Source organism: Ornithorhynchus anatinus, chromosome 6, assembly GCF_004115215.2.
Source record: "Ornithorhynchus anatinus isolate Pmale09 chromosome 6, mOrnAna1.pri.v4, whole genome shotgun sequence".
Taxonomy (NCBI): domain Eukaryota; kingdom Metazoa; phylum Chordata; class Mammalia; order Monotremata; family Ornithorhynchidae; genus Ornithorhynchus; species Ornithorhynchus anatinus.
The window spans coordinates 20922611-20942804 of NC_041733.1; the positions used below are offsets into that span (position 1 = coordinate 20922611).

A 20194-nucleotide genomic window follows, 5' to 3' on the forward strand; every position below is an offset into this window, starting at 1 on the left:
CTAACACTGAGGAGGCAGAGGTGGCCCTGGGAGACATTTGCATCTAATGACTTCTGTGAAGTCAACCAAATGGTGAAGGCATCGGGCATCGAGGGAGGTGGGGGCACTGATCACTTCAGAAGGGAGTTAGCATTCAGCAGGAGTGGGCAGAGGCTTTGAGTGAGGGAGTTAATGAAGGAGTTATAGTAGGATTGCTGTGCAAATGAAAGAGCAAATAGCCCTGAGGGATAAATGTAGGGGCAGAGGTTAGCCTACTTTTTGGAGTTGTGCCAGAGACACACCGCATATTCAGTACAAGAGCAAAGGAATCACTTATCACACATTACTGACCAATTACCCTGTTGGCAGTTTCTATTAGTGGTGCCCTCATCTCCCACTTACTCTTACCTCTGCTCACCCCTCCCCCATCAACCAAGTTTTTTTAAATTTCATTTTAGTATATTTGGACTCCTGAAGATATTTATAGCTTATTCTTCGGAGACTGTTTTTCTCTCCTGAATATTTCATCCACATGTAATAATTCCCTAAAGCCCTGCATCAATTTGTAAAGAATGTCTAGGTAGTAGCACTATAAATGGCCATGAAAGATTAATAGTTTTTACTACTTCTCAAGTGATATCTGGCCACTGGGAATTAAAAAAAAAAGCCTTTTAAACCATAATGTGGAGGATGCATATTAGATTTAAAGCTTGGTCATATACACCACCTGCTTTTCATCATTACTGTTATTCATTTTTGTGGTTTCTATTTTTGATATTTAAATACTCGCGGCAAGACCTTGGCCCCCTGCTCTTTGTTTAAACTTGGGAAATTACTGTGAATGAAGGCTGCCAATCTAAGTGCATCCTGGAAGATTGTTTATTTTGGTTTGTGATGTCGAAACGTCAGTCATATGCTATTTAAAGAGGCCTCTTTGCTAATCCTTCAAGAGTTAACCATAAAAGCTTGCTCTGGTTTCCTTCCACTGATTGGGTTGAGAGGGGTTGGTAATTGCGTAAGTAAATGAGAAAAGATTTGGTTTAAAGTTCCTTGAGATCATTTGATTATTCCATGCTTCGTTATAAAGCATTATTTGAAACCCACAACATAAGTGATTGAGGAAAGATGGAGACTTCTCTCCATGAAAATATTGGGTTTTCAAACAATAGAGGAACGTATCGGATATCTGAAGACACGATTTCAGCTGTACCTTTCCAATGGAATTTTTGAGTCTTGTTTATAGAAGGATAGACTCGGGTTTTATATTTATATACGGTCTTCTTCTGGTATAATCCATCTGTGTAGATATTTTGGTTTCACTTCTTCAAAGTTTAAAGGAAAGGCAGCAACCAAAATGGCTGTGCCAAGTTGGAAAAATGGTCAGAAATCAATTGGCTTGATATGGCCAGAAAAAGTGCAAGTAGTTCACTCTGAGGAAAAGTACACATACCTAAGTATTAATAACTCTTACTTTGAATCCCAAGTGCACAGAAAAAATATACTTTGGCTTTTATTTTCTAACCAGGTGAAAGTTAAGAGTATGGAATTTCTAGTTTCTATATTCCTAGGTCCTTAAACCTTTCCTCAAAAGGCCTAGTTTTCTAGCTGTTTACTTATTTTGTAATGGCTCTTTAGCCAATGGATGAATTAGTTCTACTGTGTCAATGCTGTGGGGTCATTCTGCCAAATGGAATGAGGGCTGAAATGGTCCATAGACCAAAGCTCTGAGAGAGAAATTTACCTACAGCCTTTACAGCAGGGCTGAGCAATAATTTTAGTCAACGGGACACATACAGATTTTGGAGATCTGAGTGGTGCTGAAAGCAAAATCCACTCCCCTGGCTAGGTGATAGTGGGGCAAGTGGCTTGCTAAACTATGGAAGTGAAGCCCCTTCTGTCTTCTCTGGCTTCTGTTTGCCTTGAGCCAGCTATGGATGCATTTAGCAGTCCCAGAGATCAACAGTACCTGGTGATTGTACTATTGGAATCCAGAGCAGACAAGACCTCTTGCAAAAGTGGCTGAATATTATGCTTGTATTCGCAACCTGAATCCATCCAGAGACTGGACTAAATTAGGGAGCAGATATAGTTTGTGGGCTATATTTTCATCCCTCATTTTGTACGTGGGAGAACTACACCAATAATGTGCCTGTTCCAGGTCTCAAATGTATAAATCCAGGGTGAGCTTTTCATCCAGTTACTGAATTTCCTAGGGAATCAGATGGATTGGGCAGGTGTTTTGGCCCTGAGGGTCATTTCTGTCAGGGGACTTTGGCTTCACCCTCCAGTGGTGCTGAGGTGGGTCCAAGGCCTTGTAGCGTCTGTGCAGTTTAGTGTTGGAACACAGGATCTTGGATTGCATTCCTCCCTAACCCACCGACCACTCCCACAGTGGAGTGCAAAGCCTAGACTAAAAATTCAGGCCAACTATGGTCCGTGAACTGTGTTTGCTCACCATGACTCTAACAAATTAATTAGATCTCCTAAGGTGATGAGTCCTTCAGGCAGTCTTTGGACTCTTATCGTTTTCTTCTAGCCCCCTTGACAGCTACATAAATTTTGGAAGCCTCAACTGGATATTGTAGTCTCGTGGCCTCATGGAAAGAATACAGGTCTCTCCGCCATGTAAGATGCCCTAAGTGGTTCGTTGGTCAGAAACCTTCCACCAATGCCATAGCACCAGTTAACATTGATACCTGTGGCTGTTTCCCTCTGGGGGAAGAGAAACAAAATAAATTACCAGTACGAGGAAAAAGAATGGAAAGATGGGTATGTGAATGAATAACTGCTTAAATGTACAATATGCGATCTATATATTATGAGTTCATTTTGGCTTAGGTGGTAGCTAGGAGGGTTTGGCCTAGAGAGGAGAGAATTAACCTAGGAAAGCATTCTGGGGGAGAGGAGGTGGGATTCAAGGAGCACCTTGAATTGGTAGAGTTATGGTCTGGTAGATTTAAAAGGAGAGAGCGTTTTAAGCAAGTGGATGGTCATGAGGTCAGAGGGTTGTGGAGAGGAGCCTTCGAATGAGGCACAATTAGAAGGTTAGCTTGGGAGAAGAGGAATGGGTTGCCACTGGAGACTTCTGAGGAGAGGGGAGATGAGTAAGAATGATCTTTTAGAAAAATGATCTGGGCGGCAAAGTGAAGTTGGGCTGGAAAAAATAAGAATCTGTAGTCAGGAGATCAGTGAGGAGGCTGATAACAATAGCTATGGTGATAAGTGTTTAGACAACATGGTGGCTGTTCAAATGGAGAGGAAGGGACGGATCCTGGAATTGTGGTAGCTGGAGGAGTGAAAGTGAAGGCAGCTGGTTTATTAGTTGCCTTTACTGAGTGCTTACTGTGTGCAGAGCACTGTACTAAGCACTTGGGGAGAGTACAGTACAACAGGATTAGCAGACACGCTCATTTTGGGCAGGGAACATATAGTCTAGAGGGGGAGATAGATACTAATTTGAGTAATTTATAACATATGGTTTAAAGATATGTACATAACTGCTGTGGGGGTGGGGTTACTATCAGATGTCCAAAGGTCACAGATCCAAGTGCATAGATGATGCAGAACCAGTCTGAGTACTTCTGAGAAGCAGTGTGGCTTAGTGGAAAGAGCACGGGCTTGGGCGTCAAAGGTCATGAGTTCTAATCCACTTGTCAGCTGTGTGATGTCAGGCACGTCACTCAACTTCTGTGCCTGTTACCTCATCTGTAAAATGGGGATCAAGTCTGTGAGCCCCACGTGGGACAGCGTCATTACTTTGTATCTACCCCAGCGCTTAGAGCGGTGGTTGGCACCTAGTAAGCACTTAGCAAATACCAATCATTATTATTACTTTTGGACGGGAATGAAGAGAGGGAGATGGAGTGAAAGCTGGAGGGTGCAGTGGGATGCCGAAAAAACTGTTTTAGGGCTGGAGAGAGTTGAGTTTGAACTCTGATGACTCCATTTCCATCCCCTCTAAGTGAGTGGTTGAAGATGGCAGGGAAGAGAGAAGAATAGGAGCAAGTGGAAGGTGATGGAGTTAAAGACCCAGGTCTGGAGTTAAAGACCCTGATTCTGGATTCAGGCAGGAAATCTTGAAAGATGGGAACCTAATTATCATTTAGGATGGTCGTAGTTTTTTGTACCTGTTAAGTGTTCTACTGCTAATTATCTTACAACTTCCCAGTATAGAGACAAATAACAATCTGTTCAAGTTATGGCTGAGCGACTGGCACACAAAAAATGGCATATCTGTGACACTGCTATTAGCAGACCTTGAGCAAGAATGTTCCAGAATTGTTTGGTTTTCAATAAACCAGGTTCCTGTATATTTTCATTATTACAAAGTGGATTTTTACAGAAATGAAAAGAACAACACTTAGTGTTATAGATAGCTGGCTCTGATTATGCTTTACCTCTGATATGAGAGAAAATACATTTTCTCAAGAAGCCTATTATTGTGGAATTTGATAATAAAAAGCGCTTGTTAACTGTGGTTCTATCCTGGTATCTTTGTCCCTGGGAAGAGCACCCAGGTGGAAACCACCATGATGGAGATGGCACTAATAGTGATTAGATTTTGCACTTTTGCCCATTCCTGATCCTGCTAATCTACTTCTTGCTGGGCTACCAGTAGAACCCAGAATTCCAGCAAGCCTAGCCAGAAGAGGCCCAGCAGTGAAAGATTGGGTTAAGATTTCAAACTCCAGCCACCACAGGCAGAAGTGGAGGGTAGGGTTGAGATTCTGATAGGGAGCCCTGCTTCAGCATAGTTTGCAGTATATGGGGCAGAGTCAGTGGTAGGAGGATTTTTTAAAATTACATTACTCCAACTGTTGTACATTTGATCATTTTTATCTGCGCATCTCTCTCCTTTGTCATATCTTGGCAGAAAGGGTTCTTGTCATTTACTTGAGTATTATATACAAAGTAAGCACCCAATTACTAATGTTTCACTGCCTGCTGAGGGTGTGGGCTTCATTGAAGGAATTGTTCCCTTTTGCTCTCTTAGACTGTGAGTCCCTCTAGGACAGGGACTGTGTCTGATGTGGTCGTATCCCATGTAGCCCAGCTCTTAGTACAGTACTCGGCCCATAGTAAATGCTTAAATGTCATTATCACTGCGGAAAGCATTGGCAGTTGCACTAGTTTTTTACTTCAGATCAATTGTTCTCACAGGTTTACGTGGGAAACAGAGGACTCCTAGAGTAGGTAAAACTATAAACCCATTTAAAGCGTAGCTTTTTCTGAAATCTTCAAGGAGGAAAAAAATATAAAGATCCTACCAAACGGCTTCTTGTACTGAGGTATTCTTTTGAGAAGCTCAACTTCTCAAAAATTAAGTGAAGATTTAAGTAAATTAAGTGTAGAGAAGAAATCCGCCAGCTTAAATTTTTCTATTGCGAGGACTCTAAAAATTTTGCACTTTAAAAAATATTCAAATGGGGATACTTCATAATTTAAGCCAATATTTAGCAATCATTGCCATTTATTATTCTTCTGAAGAAGTTTTTTATGATCTTTTGATTATTCTTGGAAACTTATGCCCAAACCTGGATGAAACTCATAGTCCTTGTATTACAGAATAACTGGCCTGATTTTTCTGCATTTCATTGTTTGTGTTACCGAAGACAGCTGATAAAGTATCAATTTACTGCTGGAACTGAATGCCTGCTATCTTGAGCAAATAAGTGCAGGATAGCCCTGCTGATTTTATTGTTTGTCCCAGGAAAGGTTTTGTGTACCCTTGAAGCATTCCACATAATTTGGTCTTTTATGAGCTACTACATTCATAAAAATACAAGCTTTTACTATCATGGGCTGGTTAGAACTCATTAGGTAACTATTATGTACTAAATCCCCAAATCTGCACTTGGATTTACTTTTCTTTGAAAGGCAGAGAGAGGAGGGTATTTTAACTATTTCATTCAGTTGTATTGAGTGCTTACTGTGTGCAGAGCATTGTACTGAGCGCTTGGGAGAGTACAGTGTAACAATAAACAGACACATTCTCTACCCACAACAAGCTTACAGTCTGGGTTAAGGGGAAGAGACAAAGTAATATAAATAAATAAATTACAGATATGTACATAAGTGCAGTGGAGCCGGGAGGGGGGAAGAACAAAGAGAGCCCGGCAGGGCGATGCAAAAGGAAGTGGGAGAAGAGGAAAGGGGGTGGGGAGGGCTTAAGAAAGCCCTCCTGGAGGAGATGTGCCTTGAATAAGGACTTGAAGGCAAGAGAATAATTGTCGGATTTGAGGGAGGGAGGGCGTTCCAGACCAGAGACAGGATGTGGGGTAGGGGTGGGCGGTGAGATAATCGAGATCAAGGCACAGTGAGAAGGTTAGCATTAGAGGGGCAAAGCGTGCAGGCTGGGTGCAGGCTGGGTCGTACTAGGAGAGTAGGAGGGGAAAAGGTGATTGTTTTAAAGCCAATGCTAAGGAGTTTTTGTTAGATGTGGAGGTGGATAGGCAACCCCAGGAGGTTCTTGAGGAGTGGGGAAACATGGCCTGAACATTTCTGTAGAAAAATGATCCAAGCAGCAGAGTGAAGTAGGGGCTAGAGTGGGGAGGGACAGGAGGCTGGGAGGTCAGCAAGGAGGCTGATGCAGTAATCCAGGCGGGATAGGATAAGTGATGATATTAACATGGTGGTAATTCGGATGGAGAGGATAGGGCAGATTTTAGCGATGCTGTGAAGGTGGGACCGACAGGATTTAGTGATGGATTGAATATGTGGGTTGAATGAGAGAGAGGAATCGAGGATAACGTCAAGGTTATGGATTTGTGAGACAGGAGCCATCTACAGGGATGGGAAATTCAGGGGGAGGACAGAGATTGGGTGGAGAGATAAGGAGTTCTGTTTTGGACATGTTAAGCTTGAGGTGATGGGAGAACATCCAAGTAGAGATATCTTGAAGGCAAGAGGAAATGTGAGACTGCAGAGAAGGCAAGAGATAAGGGCTGGAGTTGTAGGTTTGGCTATCCTCTGCACAGACATGGTAGTTGAAGCCATAGGAGTGAATGAGTTTTTCAAGGGAGTGAGTATGGATGGAGAACAGAAGGGGAGAATAGAACTGAACCTTGAAGAAACCCCACAGTTAGGGGGTGGGAGGCAGAAGAGGAGTCTGCAAGGGAAACTTGAGAGTGAATGGCCAGAGAGATAAGAGGAGAACCAGGAGAGGATAGAGTCAGTGAAGCCAAGTTTGGATAATGTTTCCAGGAGAAGGGGGTGGTTGACAGTCTCCAAGGCAGCTGAGAGGTCAAAGAGGATTAGGAGGAGGAGATCATTGGTGACTTTTGAGAGGGTGGTTTCTGTGGAGTGAAGGGAATGGAAGCCAGATTGGAGGGGGTCAAGGAGAAAATTGGAGGAGAGGAATTTGAGGCAGTGGGTTTAGACAACTCGTTCCAGGAGTTTGGGGAGAAATGGTAGGAGGGAGGTGGGGTAATAGGAGGGAGCTGTGGGGTCAAGGGAGGTGGGTGGTTTTTTTTAGGATAGGGGAGACCTGAGCATGTTTGAAAGCAGTGAGGAAGAAGCCTTTGGAGAGCAAGGGGTTGACTATGGCTGTGTTAGAGCGAAGAAGGGTGGGGACAACAGTTGTGATAAGGTGCGAAGGAATGGGGTCAGATGCAGAGGTGGAAGGGGTGGCTTTTGAGAGGAGGCAGGAGATCTCCTCTAGAGATACTGCTGGGAAGGATGGGAGACTTGAGAGGGTCGGGAGGAGGAGGGACTGAAGAAGGTTAGGGGCGATTTTAGAACACTCCTGATAGACAATTTTCTTATTAAAGTAGGTGGCCAGGTCACTGGGGGCAAGGGATGGGGGATACAGGGAGAAGGGGACTTGAGGAAGGAGTTAAATGTCTGGAACAACTGGTAAGGGTGATGGGCATGGGTGTCAAGTCTGCTGTGTGACCTTGGGCAAGTCACTTCACTTCTCTGGGCCTCAGTTACCTCATCTGTAAAGTGGGGATCGAGACTGTGAGCCCCACAGGGGATAGGCTGTGTCGACACAATTTGCTTGTATCCATCTCAGTGCTTAGTACAGTGACTAGCATTCATTCAGTCGTATTTATTGAGCCCTTACTCTGTGCAGAGCAATGTACTAAGCACTTAACAAATACCACAGTTAATAAGGGTAGAGAAATAATTTTGCCAGGCAGCGGAGAGGGCAGAGTTAAAGCATGTTAAAGGATGTCAAGTTAAAGGATAAACTGAAGTGAATGAAGTCAGCCTGATACTTAGATTTCCCTCAGCAGCTCTCTGTGGCTCGAGCGCAAGAGCGAAGGAGGCGGACTGTGCAGGTGATCCAGGACTATAGGTTAGTGGTACAAGATCGATGAAGGGATAGGGGACCGAATGAGTTGAGTTCAGTAGAGAAGATGGTGTTTAGAGAGTCTAATTGGTCATCAAGGAAAGGTAGTTTGGGTATGGAGGCTAAGTGCAGCATGATGAGTTGAGAAAATTGGATGGGGTTAAAGGATTGGAAGTCTCTGGAGGGGAATAGTACAGATTTGTGTGGGAGAGGAGGCAAGTGAGGAGGTCGTGATCAGATACAGAGATTTCAGAGTTGGTGAAGGTAGAGATTGTGCAGTGGTTAGAGATGACATCAAGTGTTGTGTCCAAGTTGGTGAATGGGCAAGGTGGGGTAGAGCAGGAGGTCAGCAGAGTTGAGGAGTGAAAAAAAGGCGGTCAGCAGAAAGGTCATCTGGAACATCCATGTGGCTCAACGTGGGCATGGTGAAAGAGAGGAGGAATGTGAGAGAGGAATCAAAATGGTTAAAGTAGTTGGAGGTGGGACCTGCGGGCGTAAATGACAGTTACTAGAATCTGGAGGTGGTGGTAGACGCGGATGATATGGGCTTCAGTGGAAGGAGGGGAAAAGGGATGGGGAAGGAGGAATGGTGGGAAAGTGGCACTGGTTCATGAGAAGGAAGCCAATACCATCCTCCTTTCCCAGTGAGTCTTGCAGAGTGGGAGAAGATGAGACAGCCTCTGGAGAGAACAGCAGGGGAGACTGTCATCTGGGGAGAACCAGGTTTCAGGGATGGCGAAGAGGAGGAGTGACTGAGTCAGGACCAGGTCGCAGATGAAGGGAAGCTTCTCATGATGGGGCGGGGGTTCCAGAGTTGGCTGAAGTTGAAATGGGAGGAGTGAGAGGTGGGACACACGAAAGGTGGGGAGGGTTTGGATGGGAATCAGCTGACTGGGGCCCATGCAGGGGGAGGGGGATGAAGCGTGGAGACCCGTGCAGGGGGGAGAGGTATGAAGGGTGGCGCTGGGACAGGATTACAGGGATGGGGTGGGGGTGGTGGAAAGGGAGGGAAGGAGTTGGCTGGCAGAGGCGGTGGAGGAGGTGTGGTGGGAGGGGAGGATTGAAATGGGCTGACAGGAGTTGGGGCATTGAAGGGTCATGGGGTCAGTGAGGTAAATGACAGCAGTTTTAGCTTAATCCAATGATGCCTATTGGAGACGGCTGAATTGTCCTTGGGTCATTGAGAGTGAAAAGTCCAGGGACTAGGAGAGATGGTTGAATTGTCCTTGGGGCCTTGGGAGTGAAGAGTCCAGTGTTTTCTTCAGACTTCTGTTGTCCAAAATCAGAGAGAAAATGTCACCAGCCCTGCCTCAGGGTATAGGTTTTATTATGCTGTGTAAATTCGGTTGCACATTTTTATTATGCATTTGATAATAATAATAATGTTGGTATTTGTTAAGCGCTTACTATGTGCAGAGCACTGTTCTAAGCGTTGAGGTAGATACAGGGTAATCAGGTTGTCCCACGTGAGGCTCATAGTCTTCATCCCCATTTTACAGATGAGGGAACTGAGGCACAGAGAAGTTAAGTGACTTGCCTACAGTCACACAGCTGACAAGTGGCAGAGTAGGGATTCGAACCCATGACCTCTGACTCCCAAGCCCGGGCTCTTTCCACTGAGCCACGCTGCTTCTCATTTACTATGTGTTACGTCTTGGGGTAGATATACGAATATCAGGTGGATCACAGTCCCTGTGCCATACTCGCTCACAGTCTCAATGCCTCAGAAAACTGAGATATGGAGAGGTTGTGACTTGTCCAAGGTCATATAGCAGCCAGTGAGTGAATTAGGACCCCTACCATGGTCTCCTGGCTTTCACACCTGTGTTTTTCCACCAGGCTACTCTCCTAACTTTATAGTCTTTGGCGAAATTGCAGTAGTTCCATATGCTGGGAATTCATTGTTGTTGTTTTTTTCCTCTCCCATTGTTAACGTGACAAAATGGGACCCAGGGATCGGATCTATGAGCCATAATTTTCATTGATATAATTTGATTTCTGTTTTATAGTCATCATAAGCATCATACTTCCTTGCTCATTTGCTCTATTTCTCATTGACTTCCTCTTGGGTACATCACTATTGGAGTCATTAACAACACATCGTGTAAAATGTGTCCTTAGGGTGGACTCCCCATTACTTTTATAGTGCTTGTCTTATGCCATCGAGTCGTTTCTGACCCATAGCAACCCACATCTCTCCCAGAACGCCCTGCTCTCCATTTGCAATCGTTCTGGTAGTGTAGAGTCGTCTTCGTAAAAATACGGAAATGGTTTAGCATTGCCACCTTCCGCGCAGTCAACTAGTCTCCTCCCTTGACTCTATCCCATGCCGCTGCTGCCCAGTATGGGTGAGTTTTGACTTGTAGCAGATTGCCTTCCACTGCCCAAGCTAGGAATGGAATGGTTAGGCCTCTGCTTGACTCCCCTTCCCGTAGTGGAGACTGGTAGGGTACTGGAAACTCTCCAGGTGCGACCCTAAGAGGGGTTTCATAGTGTACCTCATGAAAATGGTGGCTGATAATGTGATAGGTTGTAACTATTGCAGTAAGTGAATTTTTTTTTTTTTTTTAAAAAGATCTTCTCCAGAAGCCTCAAGTTTCAAGATTGATCATCCCAAGCTTCACTTCCTTAGGGCCATATGGAGCGGGGCAGAGGAATTCTTCCTCTTCCTAACCTGATCTAACAAAAACCAAATTGCTGGCAAATCCTTTTGGAAATGTCTTTTGGGACCTAAGATGTGGAGAAACAAATGGATTTCCACATAGGGGTGGGTCACTTTGCAAAATCTCTATCACCCTTTCCAAATAGCCTTCCTGATCTGAAATGTGAAGGGGAACCAACCTACTGGTTTGGTTCCCAGCCCAACTCTGCAGTGGAAAGGAAAGCACACCCCTACCATCATGAGAGTCTACCTCTCCAAACAAAGAGGTTTCTGAGATTATTGAGAGTATTTTTACCCTTTCTACCCACACCTCCCATCTAGTCATGCAGGTTTGCTGACTTCCTAGGGCTGTTGGTTGTTTTTGCTGTGTGTATAATACTCCCACTCCAGGAGTATCATATTTATTGAGCACTTACTGTGTGCAGAGCATTGTGCTTAGTGCCTGGGAGAGTGCATTGTAAGTAGTTAGTAACTAGTAGTATTACTAACATGTTAGACATGTTTCCTAGCCAAAAGGAGCTCTCTCCTTCGAGACCATTTTTCTAAGCATCTCCCTCTAGATTTTGGTGTTACATTTATGATACTTTTATTTCACATCCACAGAAATGGAAGGAAAACTATAATCAGCAAGGAGTCAAAAGTGGTTCAAAGTATCCTAACATGTTTTCAACTACTTTGTCCAGTGTTCCTCACTCTTTTTGAAACACTGAGGTCAGGTTATTGGACTACTATCTTTCTCTAAAGGCTGACTATACTTGTCTTGTTTAGTATGTGATTTGCCCCAGGATAAGTGAATTGAATTGTGCATATTTTTCCTACTGGATTGATCAGGAGATACTAAAATTTGTTTATTGTTTTTCAAAGCAGGTCAGCTCATGATGTCATGAGTGGGTGGTTTTTTCCCATCTTAATTATAGAAGCAGCTAACTACAGCTTGTTAGTCATTGTAGTTTGGATAGAAAAATATTGCCATTCTCCTTGTTCCCAGTTTGCTCCTTTTTGTACTCTGTTGATTCTAGACACAACCAGTGTTGCTGCTCATCTTCTTTCAGCAGAACATAATTGTCTTGACCTTAGAAAATGTTTGCATTATTCCTATTGGCAATTCTCACCACGTTGGCTATCACGGGAAACTGCAGGCTTCTGTACCTTAGAGTCGACAAAGAGAAATATTTAACATCTTAAAATGAATTTATACTCCATCTTAGCCTAAAACTCCTATTAGTAATAGGAACTGTATGTAAATTCCCATTTCTAACCACATGAAGTAAAAGCTTCTTACCAGTGGTCACAAGGTTCTCCACTAGCTCTCCTCATTTTATATATTGGGCTTTTCACCTGCTTTTTTAAACCATACCCTGGTCTCGATTCTTCTGCTTCCTTGCTTTAGCTGTTTCCCCTGCTTGTAATTCCCTGCCCCTTCAAATCCACCAGGTCACAATCATCCCCATCTTCAGTACCCTTTGCAAATCCCACCACCCCAGGAAGTCTTCCTTGATTAATTCCTAACCACTCCCAGTTTGTAACAACCCAGTGATATCCTTCCTCAGAAGTTATCTATGTCGATTATGCTACAAGATGGGTTTTTGTTACACAATTTAGATTCAACACGATAGAAAATTAGGAAACATTCTTCCCACAACTTGAAGCATTTTAATAGCAGTGGCCGTCATAGTATAGCACCTTTAACGCAATCAGTTTAGGTGGTGTCAAAGGTCACTCACTTAATTTTTCCAAAGCACGTTTCTCAGGAACCCAACTACTGTGTTATAGTAGAAATGACTATAGATGTGTAGTCAGTTTTATTGTCAATTATTTATTCATAAATTTCATCCTGGCATATTTGTGATATTACCTGTTATTTCCTTGTTCTTCCTCTTGCTCCCATTATTTGTCAATGCTCTGTCTTCTCCATCTCCCCTGTTACATTGTAAGCCCTTCGAGGGAGGGAACGTTCATTTTGCTTCTGGTGTACTCTTCCAAGCATTCAGTCCTGTGCACTCCGTAGGTGGTCAGTCAGTATCACTGATAGCAATCAGAACTGTATCCATCATTTTGTTGTGCAAAGAAATAGCATCTGAAAGGAAAAACTTAAAAATGACATCTTGACCCAGGCTAGATGTTTATCAGGCTGATCGTACTAATAATTGAGGTATTTAAGACTTTATGCTAAGCACTAGATATAAGATAGTCAGGTCCCCCATAGGACTCACGATCTAAATAGGAAAGGAGAACAGGTATTGAATCCCCATTTTGCAGATGAAGGAACTAAGGCATAGAAACATAAAGTGACTTACCCAAGGTCACACAGCAGACAAGTGGCAGAGCCAGGATTAGAACCCAGGTCCACTTACTCCCAGGCTCATGCTCTTTCCATTAGGCCATACTACTTTTTGTGGCCTACTGGCCATTAAACCACCAGAAGTATTGGAAGTGATGGTTTGCCAATGAAACTTTTGCCCAGCAGAAGGAAAATAAAGGAATTTGTGAATGTGTTTTGTTCTTTTGGAAGATAGTCTAACAATGAAACAGCCACCATCTTGCTGAATTTAAGATGACTGATAACCTGGGTTACTTCCAGGTTATAGTGTTGACGCAGAAGATTTGGATTACTGCATATATAGTCTCTGAGTAAAAGAGTTGGCAGAAAAATCACTCCTTCGAATGTTCTTGAGGAAGTAGGCGTGAAATTCTCTTCTTTCTTTTCCCCATTTCAGGACAGGAAACTAACTAAAGCCGAGCAGCAGAGGTTTAAAGAAGAAGCAGAGATGTTAAAGGGTCTCCAGCATCCCAATATTGTCCGTTTTTATGACTCCTGGGAATCCACAGTGAAAGGGAAAAAATGCATTGTTTTAGTAACCGAGCTGATGACATCAGGCACACTGAAGACGTAAGTTTATTGAATTTGGATGTATCAAGTTCTTTAGGTGAAATATTTTTTATTTTTTGCAGGTTTATTTTGGGACCATGAGAGAGTCCTGTTACATAGTATTTTGTGGAAGTTTGTGTTGTGTGGTCAGATTTCAAGCTGACTAGAAAATACAATGGTCATGAAGTTTCTTTGATGGTTGACAATTTGGAATAAGCAGGATTGTATTAGACTTATTATAACACATGTCAGGTGGATGTCATTTTTAAACTGAAGCTGCTTTATTATATGCTTCTGAAAGGAGTCTTTACTGTATAGCGTTTATTAGATCTCCAAAAGGATTTGAAAGTAGAAATTTAATATTCATTCAACAGTATTTACTGAGCGCTTACTATGTGCAGAGCACCATACTAAGCGCTTGGAGTGTACAATTCGGCAACAGATAGAGACAATCCCTGCCCAATGACGGGCTCACGGTCTAAACCGGGGGGGACAGACAGCAAAGCAAAACAGAACAAAACAAAAGCAAGACAACATCATCAAAATAAATAAAATCCCGCTTCCACCTTTGCATCATGAATCAAATGAGAGTTTTGAATACAAATGTTAATTACCCAATAGCATTTATTGAATGCCTGTTGTATACAGAGCACTATACTAAATATTTGGAAGTATTCAGTAGACTTAAATATCCATTCTCTTAAGTAATTTACATTCTAGTGGTGATAGACACTAAATTACAGATACGAAGATGAGGTAAAAAGTGGTATTTTCTTGTCTTAGTGCTTAAGTAATAGGGTATGTACTATGTACAAAAATGCTGTGGGAGTTTGTAAGTATGGTATTTAAATACTTTAGTACAATGATATTTAAGACAGAATTGGAAATAGAGTGGGATTAGAAAGTGTTAAAATTGTTTTCAAAATGTGTATTTAAGCAGATAACATAGTAGGAAAATCTAATAAATTGTCCGGCTCCCTATGGTCTGATATTACCAGTAAATTCATTCCCTTCATCTTAGGGACCCTTGCTTCCTTCTTCTTCCTTCTCTCCTCTCATATAAGGAAAGGTTGCTAACAGAGTTACCAGCAATAGCATCTACACAGGAAAGCCTACAAATTTTTCCCTTTGCTTGATAAATATCCATATGTAGATGTACATCTGTCCAGGGGGGCAAAAAGAGGAGGATATTTTGAATTGATGGAACCCAAGGAATTTTTGTCCAGGACCAGGGGTAAGGTACCAGGGACTTAAGTTTAACAGCAGCTTTAACCTTGCAAGAAAGAGCAAAAAAAGATAAGAACTTGTCCTAGTCTCTCCCACTTGGTCAACCTGCAACAAAACTCATCTAATCTCATCCCTGGCCTTCAGATGTGTTCTTGTATATCCATTTGTCCTCCAACCATTAGCTTTACCTATTTTCTCTCCTTTTTCTTTCTCTCACTTCATTTTTTCTGATTCCTATAAACCCACAGTATTAGAAGTGGGGCGGTGGGGGCAAGCTTTCAAAAATTGTTGCTGATCTGCCTGGGGGTCATAATTGCTTTGTATCTGGAAAAAAAAGTTATCCTTCCGTTTATTTCCTCTTTTCATTCTTGTAATGTCCTTTCTTCTCCAGATATCCTCATCCTGACCCATAGCTTTCTCTTCCCTTCCTTTTCCTTATATCACAGTTCATTTTCTCTTCTCCCCTTTCTCGTGAGGACTTTCAAAGTGAGCATTTAAAATTTTTGAAGAGAAACTTTCTGAGCATTGAGGAGAGAGAAGATAATGAAGATCAGTGGTTAATTTTATCTAAAAAAAACTGGTGCAGTTTTTGGTCTGATAAATATGGTAAGCATTAGATTGGGAGATAAAGTTTTCCTGCTTTAAAAGCATGAATTACTATTCCGGAAAATGCCATTGTAATTGGTGGAAAAATGGCTCGCTTTGCCAGTAGAAAATGTTGGGAATAGTCCAACTAGGAGTGGAAGAGCATCTACAAAAATATGGGTGAAAGTGACCCATCAGGCAATGAAAGTTAAAAGATATAAACTGTGATATACATTGTAGTTCATGGATAACTAGCCAGTTTGTCATGTAATATATTTTCAGAGCTCTTCGGTGTATGTTGTTCAAATCATGGCGATTTTGCTTCTCTGTATAGGTACTTAAAGCGATTTAAAGTCATGAAACCAAAGGTTCTAAGGAGCTGGTGCAGACAGATTTTAAAAGGACTACAGTTTTTGCACACAAGAACACCACCCATTATTCATCGGGACTTGAAGTGTGACAACATTTTCATTACTGGGCCCACTGGATCTGTGAAGATTGGAGACCTTGGACTAGCCACCTTAATGCGCACATCATTTGCTAAGAGTGTTATTGGTGATTAAGTTTTAATAATCTCTGTCACTGGGGAAAGGGCTTTTGGAAATAGTGGTAATGTGCTTAATTGGTTTTTAAAAAGCCGTAACTGGTTGCAGTTTTTCCTGTTGGATTCCTAATGTAGTCTCTCTCTAACACATTTATGCATTTTAAAAGGACTATTTAGTGAGAAAAGAATTCACCATTTAACTTCACAAATGCATTGATAGGGAAAGGCAATTGAAATAGCTTTTAGCAATCAAAATCTTGGGCACTAAAAATCATAATTCTGTCACTTGTAATATCAGAAACATTTAAGAGAATTCTGTGCTTTCATAAAGCAAGAATTAACTAGGAAGCAATTCTAAAGTAGGTGAATTTGCCTTTAGCAAAAGTATAACTAGAGCAAAGTGTGAAGGAAAAATTGCTCGTTCTTTTTTTTTTCTAAATGGTCTTATTGGATATCTTTGCAGGAACCCCAGAATTTATGGCTCCTGAAATGTATGAAGAACATTATGATGAGTCTGTAGATGTTTATGCTTTTGGAATGTGCATGCTAGAAATGGCTACTTCTGAATACCCTTACTCTGAGTGCCAGAATGCTGCTCAAATCTACCGCAAAGTAACTAGTGTAAGAATAAATTCTATTTTTTCATTATTGTAAGCTGTATATTAGTGAAAAGTAATCTTTATTTAGTTGCTCCTTAAACTACACAGAGCCTGACCATTTCTTCTAAGGAGAAGCAGCATGGTGGAGAGAGCCCAGGACTGGGAGTTGAGAAGTGTCCAGAGTCACACAGCTGACAAGTGGTGGAGCCGGGATTAGAACCCACGACCTCTGACTCCCAACTCCGGGCTCCTGCTGCTAAGCCACGCTGCTTCTCTAATCAGATCAGACACAGTCCATGTCCCACATGGGGCTCACAATCTTAATCCCTATTTTACAAACAAAGTAACCGAGGCAAGTGATTTGCCCAAGTGGTGGAGTCAGAATTAGAACTCAGGTTCTATAGTTTACTTACGTTTTACTCTACAGAAAACAAAATGTCTGTTAGAGGGAAAAAATGCAAGTCCTCAAAGCAGTAGGATTAGAGAATGAAAGCAAAGGTCTAAGGTTAGGATTCTTATATAAGAATGATTTTACTCAACTTTTAATTTTGTTAATTATTCATGATATTTGTGAAGCATTTACTTGATACCAGATACTGTGCTAGGGTAGTGAAGAGACAGACCTGACAAAGTCCATGACCCTCATGAAGTTCATATTATAGTTTTGTCTTTTATTCTTTGTAAATTGAAATCTAGTTTGGTGATAATTGTGTAGATATTCTAAAAAAGTTGATAGCTATGCCAAATATTCACTAAATGGGTGCTTGTAACTACCCTGAGGGATGTGTAAATGTAGAACATTCTGAAGGATTCTTAGGAGTAGGAATCTGCTTATTTTTCAAGAATTTCTGTTTTGCTTTTACCTATTTTTCATATTAAAGTGGTCTCCCATTGATCTGGATTTTTGGTTAATTTACTGAGCAAAACCAACTCCTCTATTTTCCACCCAGGGAATTAAACCAGCAAGTTTCAATAAAGTGACTGATCCTGAAGTTAAAGAAATCATTGAAGGATGTATTCGTCAAAATAAATCTGAAAGGTAACTGCAAATGTTCCTTGTCTAATAAACTTGGGATAAAAGATTCAATAGCCCCTAATTTGCATTTAGCAATCCTTTTTGTACTGTGAAGGACCATGAGATTTTGGTAAGAAAAAATGTATTTGTATAGAATGTTATATGTAATCTCAGACCTTGTCTTGTGTGTTCAGTTTCTTATTGAAATTAGGAAATTTTTGAATGTGACACAGCAGTTAGAACTTTTTGACTGTCTCTCTAGGAGATAATATTTTTTTTAAAGGCAGTGCATAAAAACATCGTACCAGAAATACCTTTCGTAGGGAGGATTCATTCGAGAGCAGTGAGCATTATTAGTTTAATTCCCATTCTGTATTTTTATTAAAATTGTTCTTTGCCTTGCTTCCCTTAAGTAAATTTATTTCTCAAGGAAATAATTGAATCTACATTTTCCAAACCCAAGGTGTGTGAGCTATTATCACTTGCATGACAGCCTTTTGATAATGCCAACCACTCTTTGGAATTTTTTTTTCCCCTAAGAATGGTTGATTGATAGAAACATTTCCATCATTAGCTCCAATTTTGATGGCTAGCTTGTATTGTGTTTAAAAACATTTGAGAATCCAGCTCTTCTAGACTATAAGCTCCTTGTGGGCAAGGAACATATCTAACCAACTTGGTTATAATAATAATAATTTTGGTATTTGTTAAGCGCTTACTATGTGCCGAGCACTGTTCTGAGCGCTGGGGTAGATGCAGGGTAATCAGGTTGTCCCACGTGAGGCTCACAGTCTTAATCCCCATTTTACAGATGAGGTAAGTGAGGCGCCGAGAAGTTAACTGTACTCTCCTGAGCACTTAGTAAAGTGCTGTGCACAGTCAGTGCTCAGTAAATATGATTGATCATGAAGTGCTTCTGTATTTTGAACCCTGGGAAAGCTACTAAGCAGATGAAATAAATAGACCTAGAACCTGTTATAGCCTCCAAATTGTTTCCATTTGAGTCTTAATATAAGTGACCCTGAACAAGTTTGCTCTTACCTACTTTTTAGAGTTTGTGACTCTCATAAATACCAAAATTGTATTCTCCCTCTCCTTTGGAAGAGCTGAATAGATCTCGTTCTCTTACACGAGTGATTAGTTTGTCAAGAATTTGTTGCCTAGGTTCCAGTTCCTAATAGTCTTAATTTATGATTTGGGAAACCAATCTAATTTAACTATTGCTAGTATTATTATGCGTATTCTTTGTGTCACTACCTTTACTGTTTCTCACAATCTTCTTATAAGTACCTTTAAATTTATGTTGAAGGAGCTGAATTTATTTTAATAAGGTCAGGGTGAGTCGCTTGTGTGTTCCAACAGAATTTCTTTCATTTGAGCTAAGGGGATTCACAGTTCTAATAAAAACAAGGATTTGTTACTCTATGATAAACATTAATCGAAGTAGATAATTATGACTCTTACTGATGGTTTCCATGTTTGGAGGCATTGTAACCTATCACCTCTTATATTTATTAGGTTATCCATCAAAGATCTATTAAATCACGCGTTTTTTGCTGAAGATACAGGACTGAGAGTGGAATTAGCAGAGGAAGATGACTGTGTGAATTCTTCCTTAGCTTTGAGACTCTGGGTGGAAGACCCCAAAAAGCTCAAAGGCAAGCACAAAGACAATGAAGCAATTGAATTTAGTTTTAATTTAGAAACTGACGTTCCTGAAGAAGTAGCATATGAAATGGTAAGCTAATTCCTATTCTTTCATTATGGAGTTAATTCTAGGTAGCAGATTAAAAATGAAGTTTTAGTAGTTGCTAGTTTGAGAATAAAAACTGAAAACGTCACCCTTTTCAATACAAATAGATTCAGCAGAATAAAGTAAACCTTTGATTTTTGGTGTGAATGTTTTCCACGGCACGTTTTTAAGCATTCACTAGACTTGAGCCTACCTTCTTGCTGACACTGTCCTATGTTTCAACCTCAATTAGCTCAAAACTACAACTTTCTCCATGTTCACTTCAGTTTGAATTGTTTTTTCCACCACTGGTCTCATCTTGTGCCTAGCTGGGGCTCAAGCTGCTTCCCCTATTTTTATTAACTATTATTTTGCATGCTCTCTTTCATTACCGCAGGGAATTGAGGGACTTTCCTGAAGGACCAAACTGTAGAAAAGGGCATACCTTTAAAAATCTGTTCTCTTTCATAAGTCAACTCTAGGTTATTTTTTCTGACATGGGTATATGTGTACATATGTTCCACCAGACTGGAATCTCTTTAAGTGAAAAGTCAATTTAGAATTTAGAATTACCAAAAGTAAAGGTTATTTTGATTCCTGTCAGAAGTGCTAATTGCCAAACAGTTTTAATCTAGGATTTCACCTGATAATTTGAGTGGAGGTAGGATTAATAGATTTAGCTAAATTTC

General features: G+C 41.2%; 1 protein-coding gene across 4 annotated transcripts in view; it reads left to right on the plus strand.

The window, feature by feature from the left end:
- WNK3 (WNK lysine deficient protein kinase 3) overlaps window positions 1-20194 on the plus strand; it is an 89347-nt gene that overhangs the window by 16788 nt on the left and 52365 nt on the right. For all 4 annotated transcript variants that reach the window (XM_029066984.2, XM_029066986.2, XM_029066987.2 and 1 more), the window contains exons 3-7: window positions 13652-13824; window positions 15950-16170; window positions 16623-16780; window positions 17709-17797; window positions 19292-19511. In XM_029066984.2, coding sequence (XP_028922817.1) covers window positions 13652-13824; window positions 15950-16170; window positions 16623-16780; window positions 17709-17797; window positions 19292-19511 — 861 coding nt within the window. The remainder of the gene's footprint in view (window positions 1-13651; window positions 13825-15949; window positions 16171-16622; window positions 16781-17708; window positions 17798-19291; window positions 19512-20194) is intronic.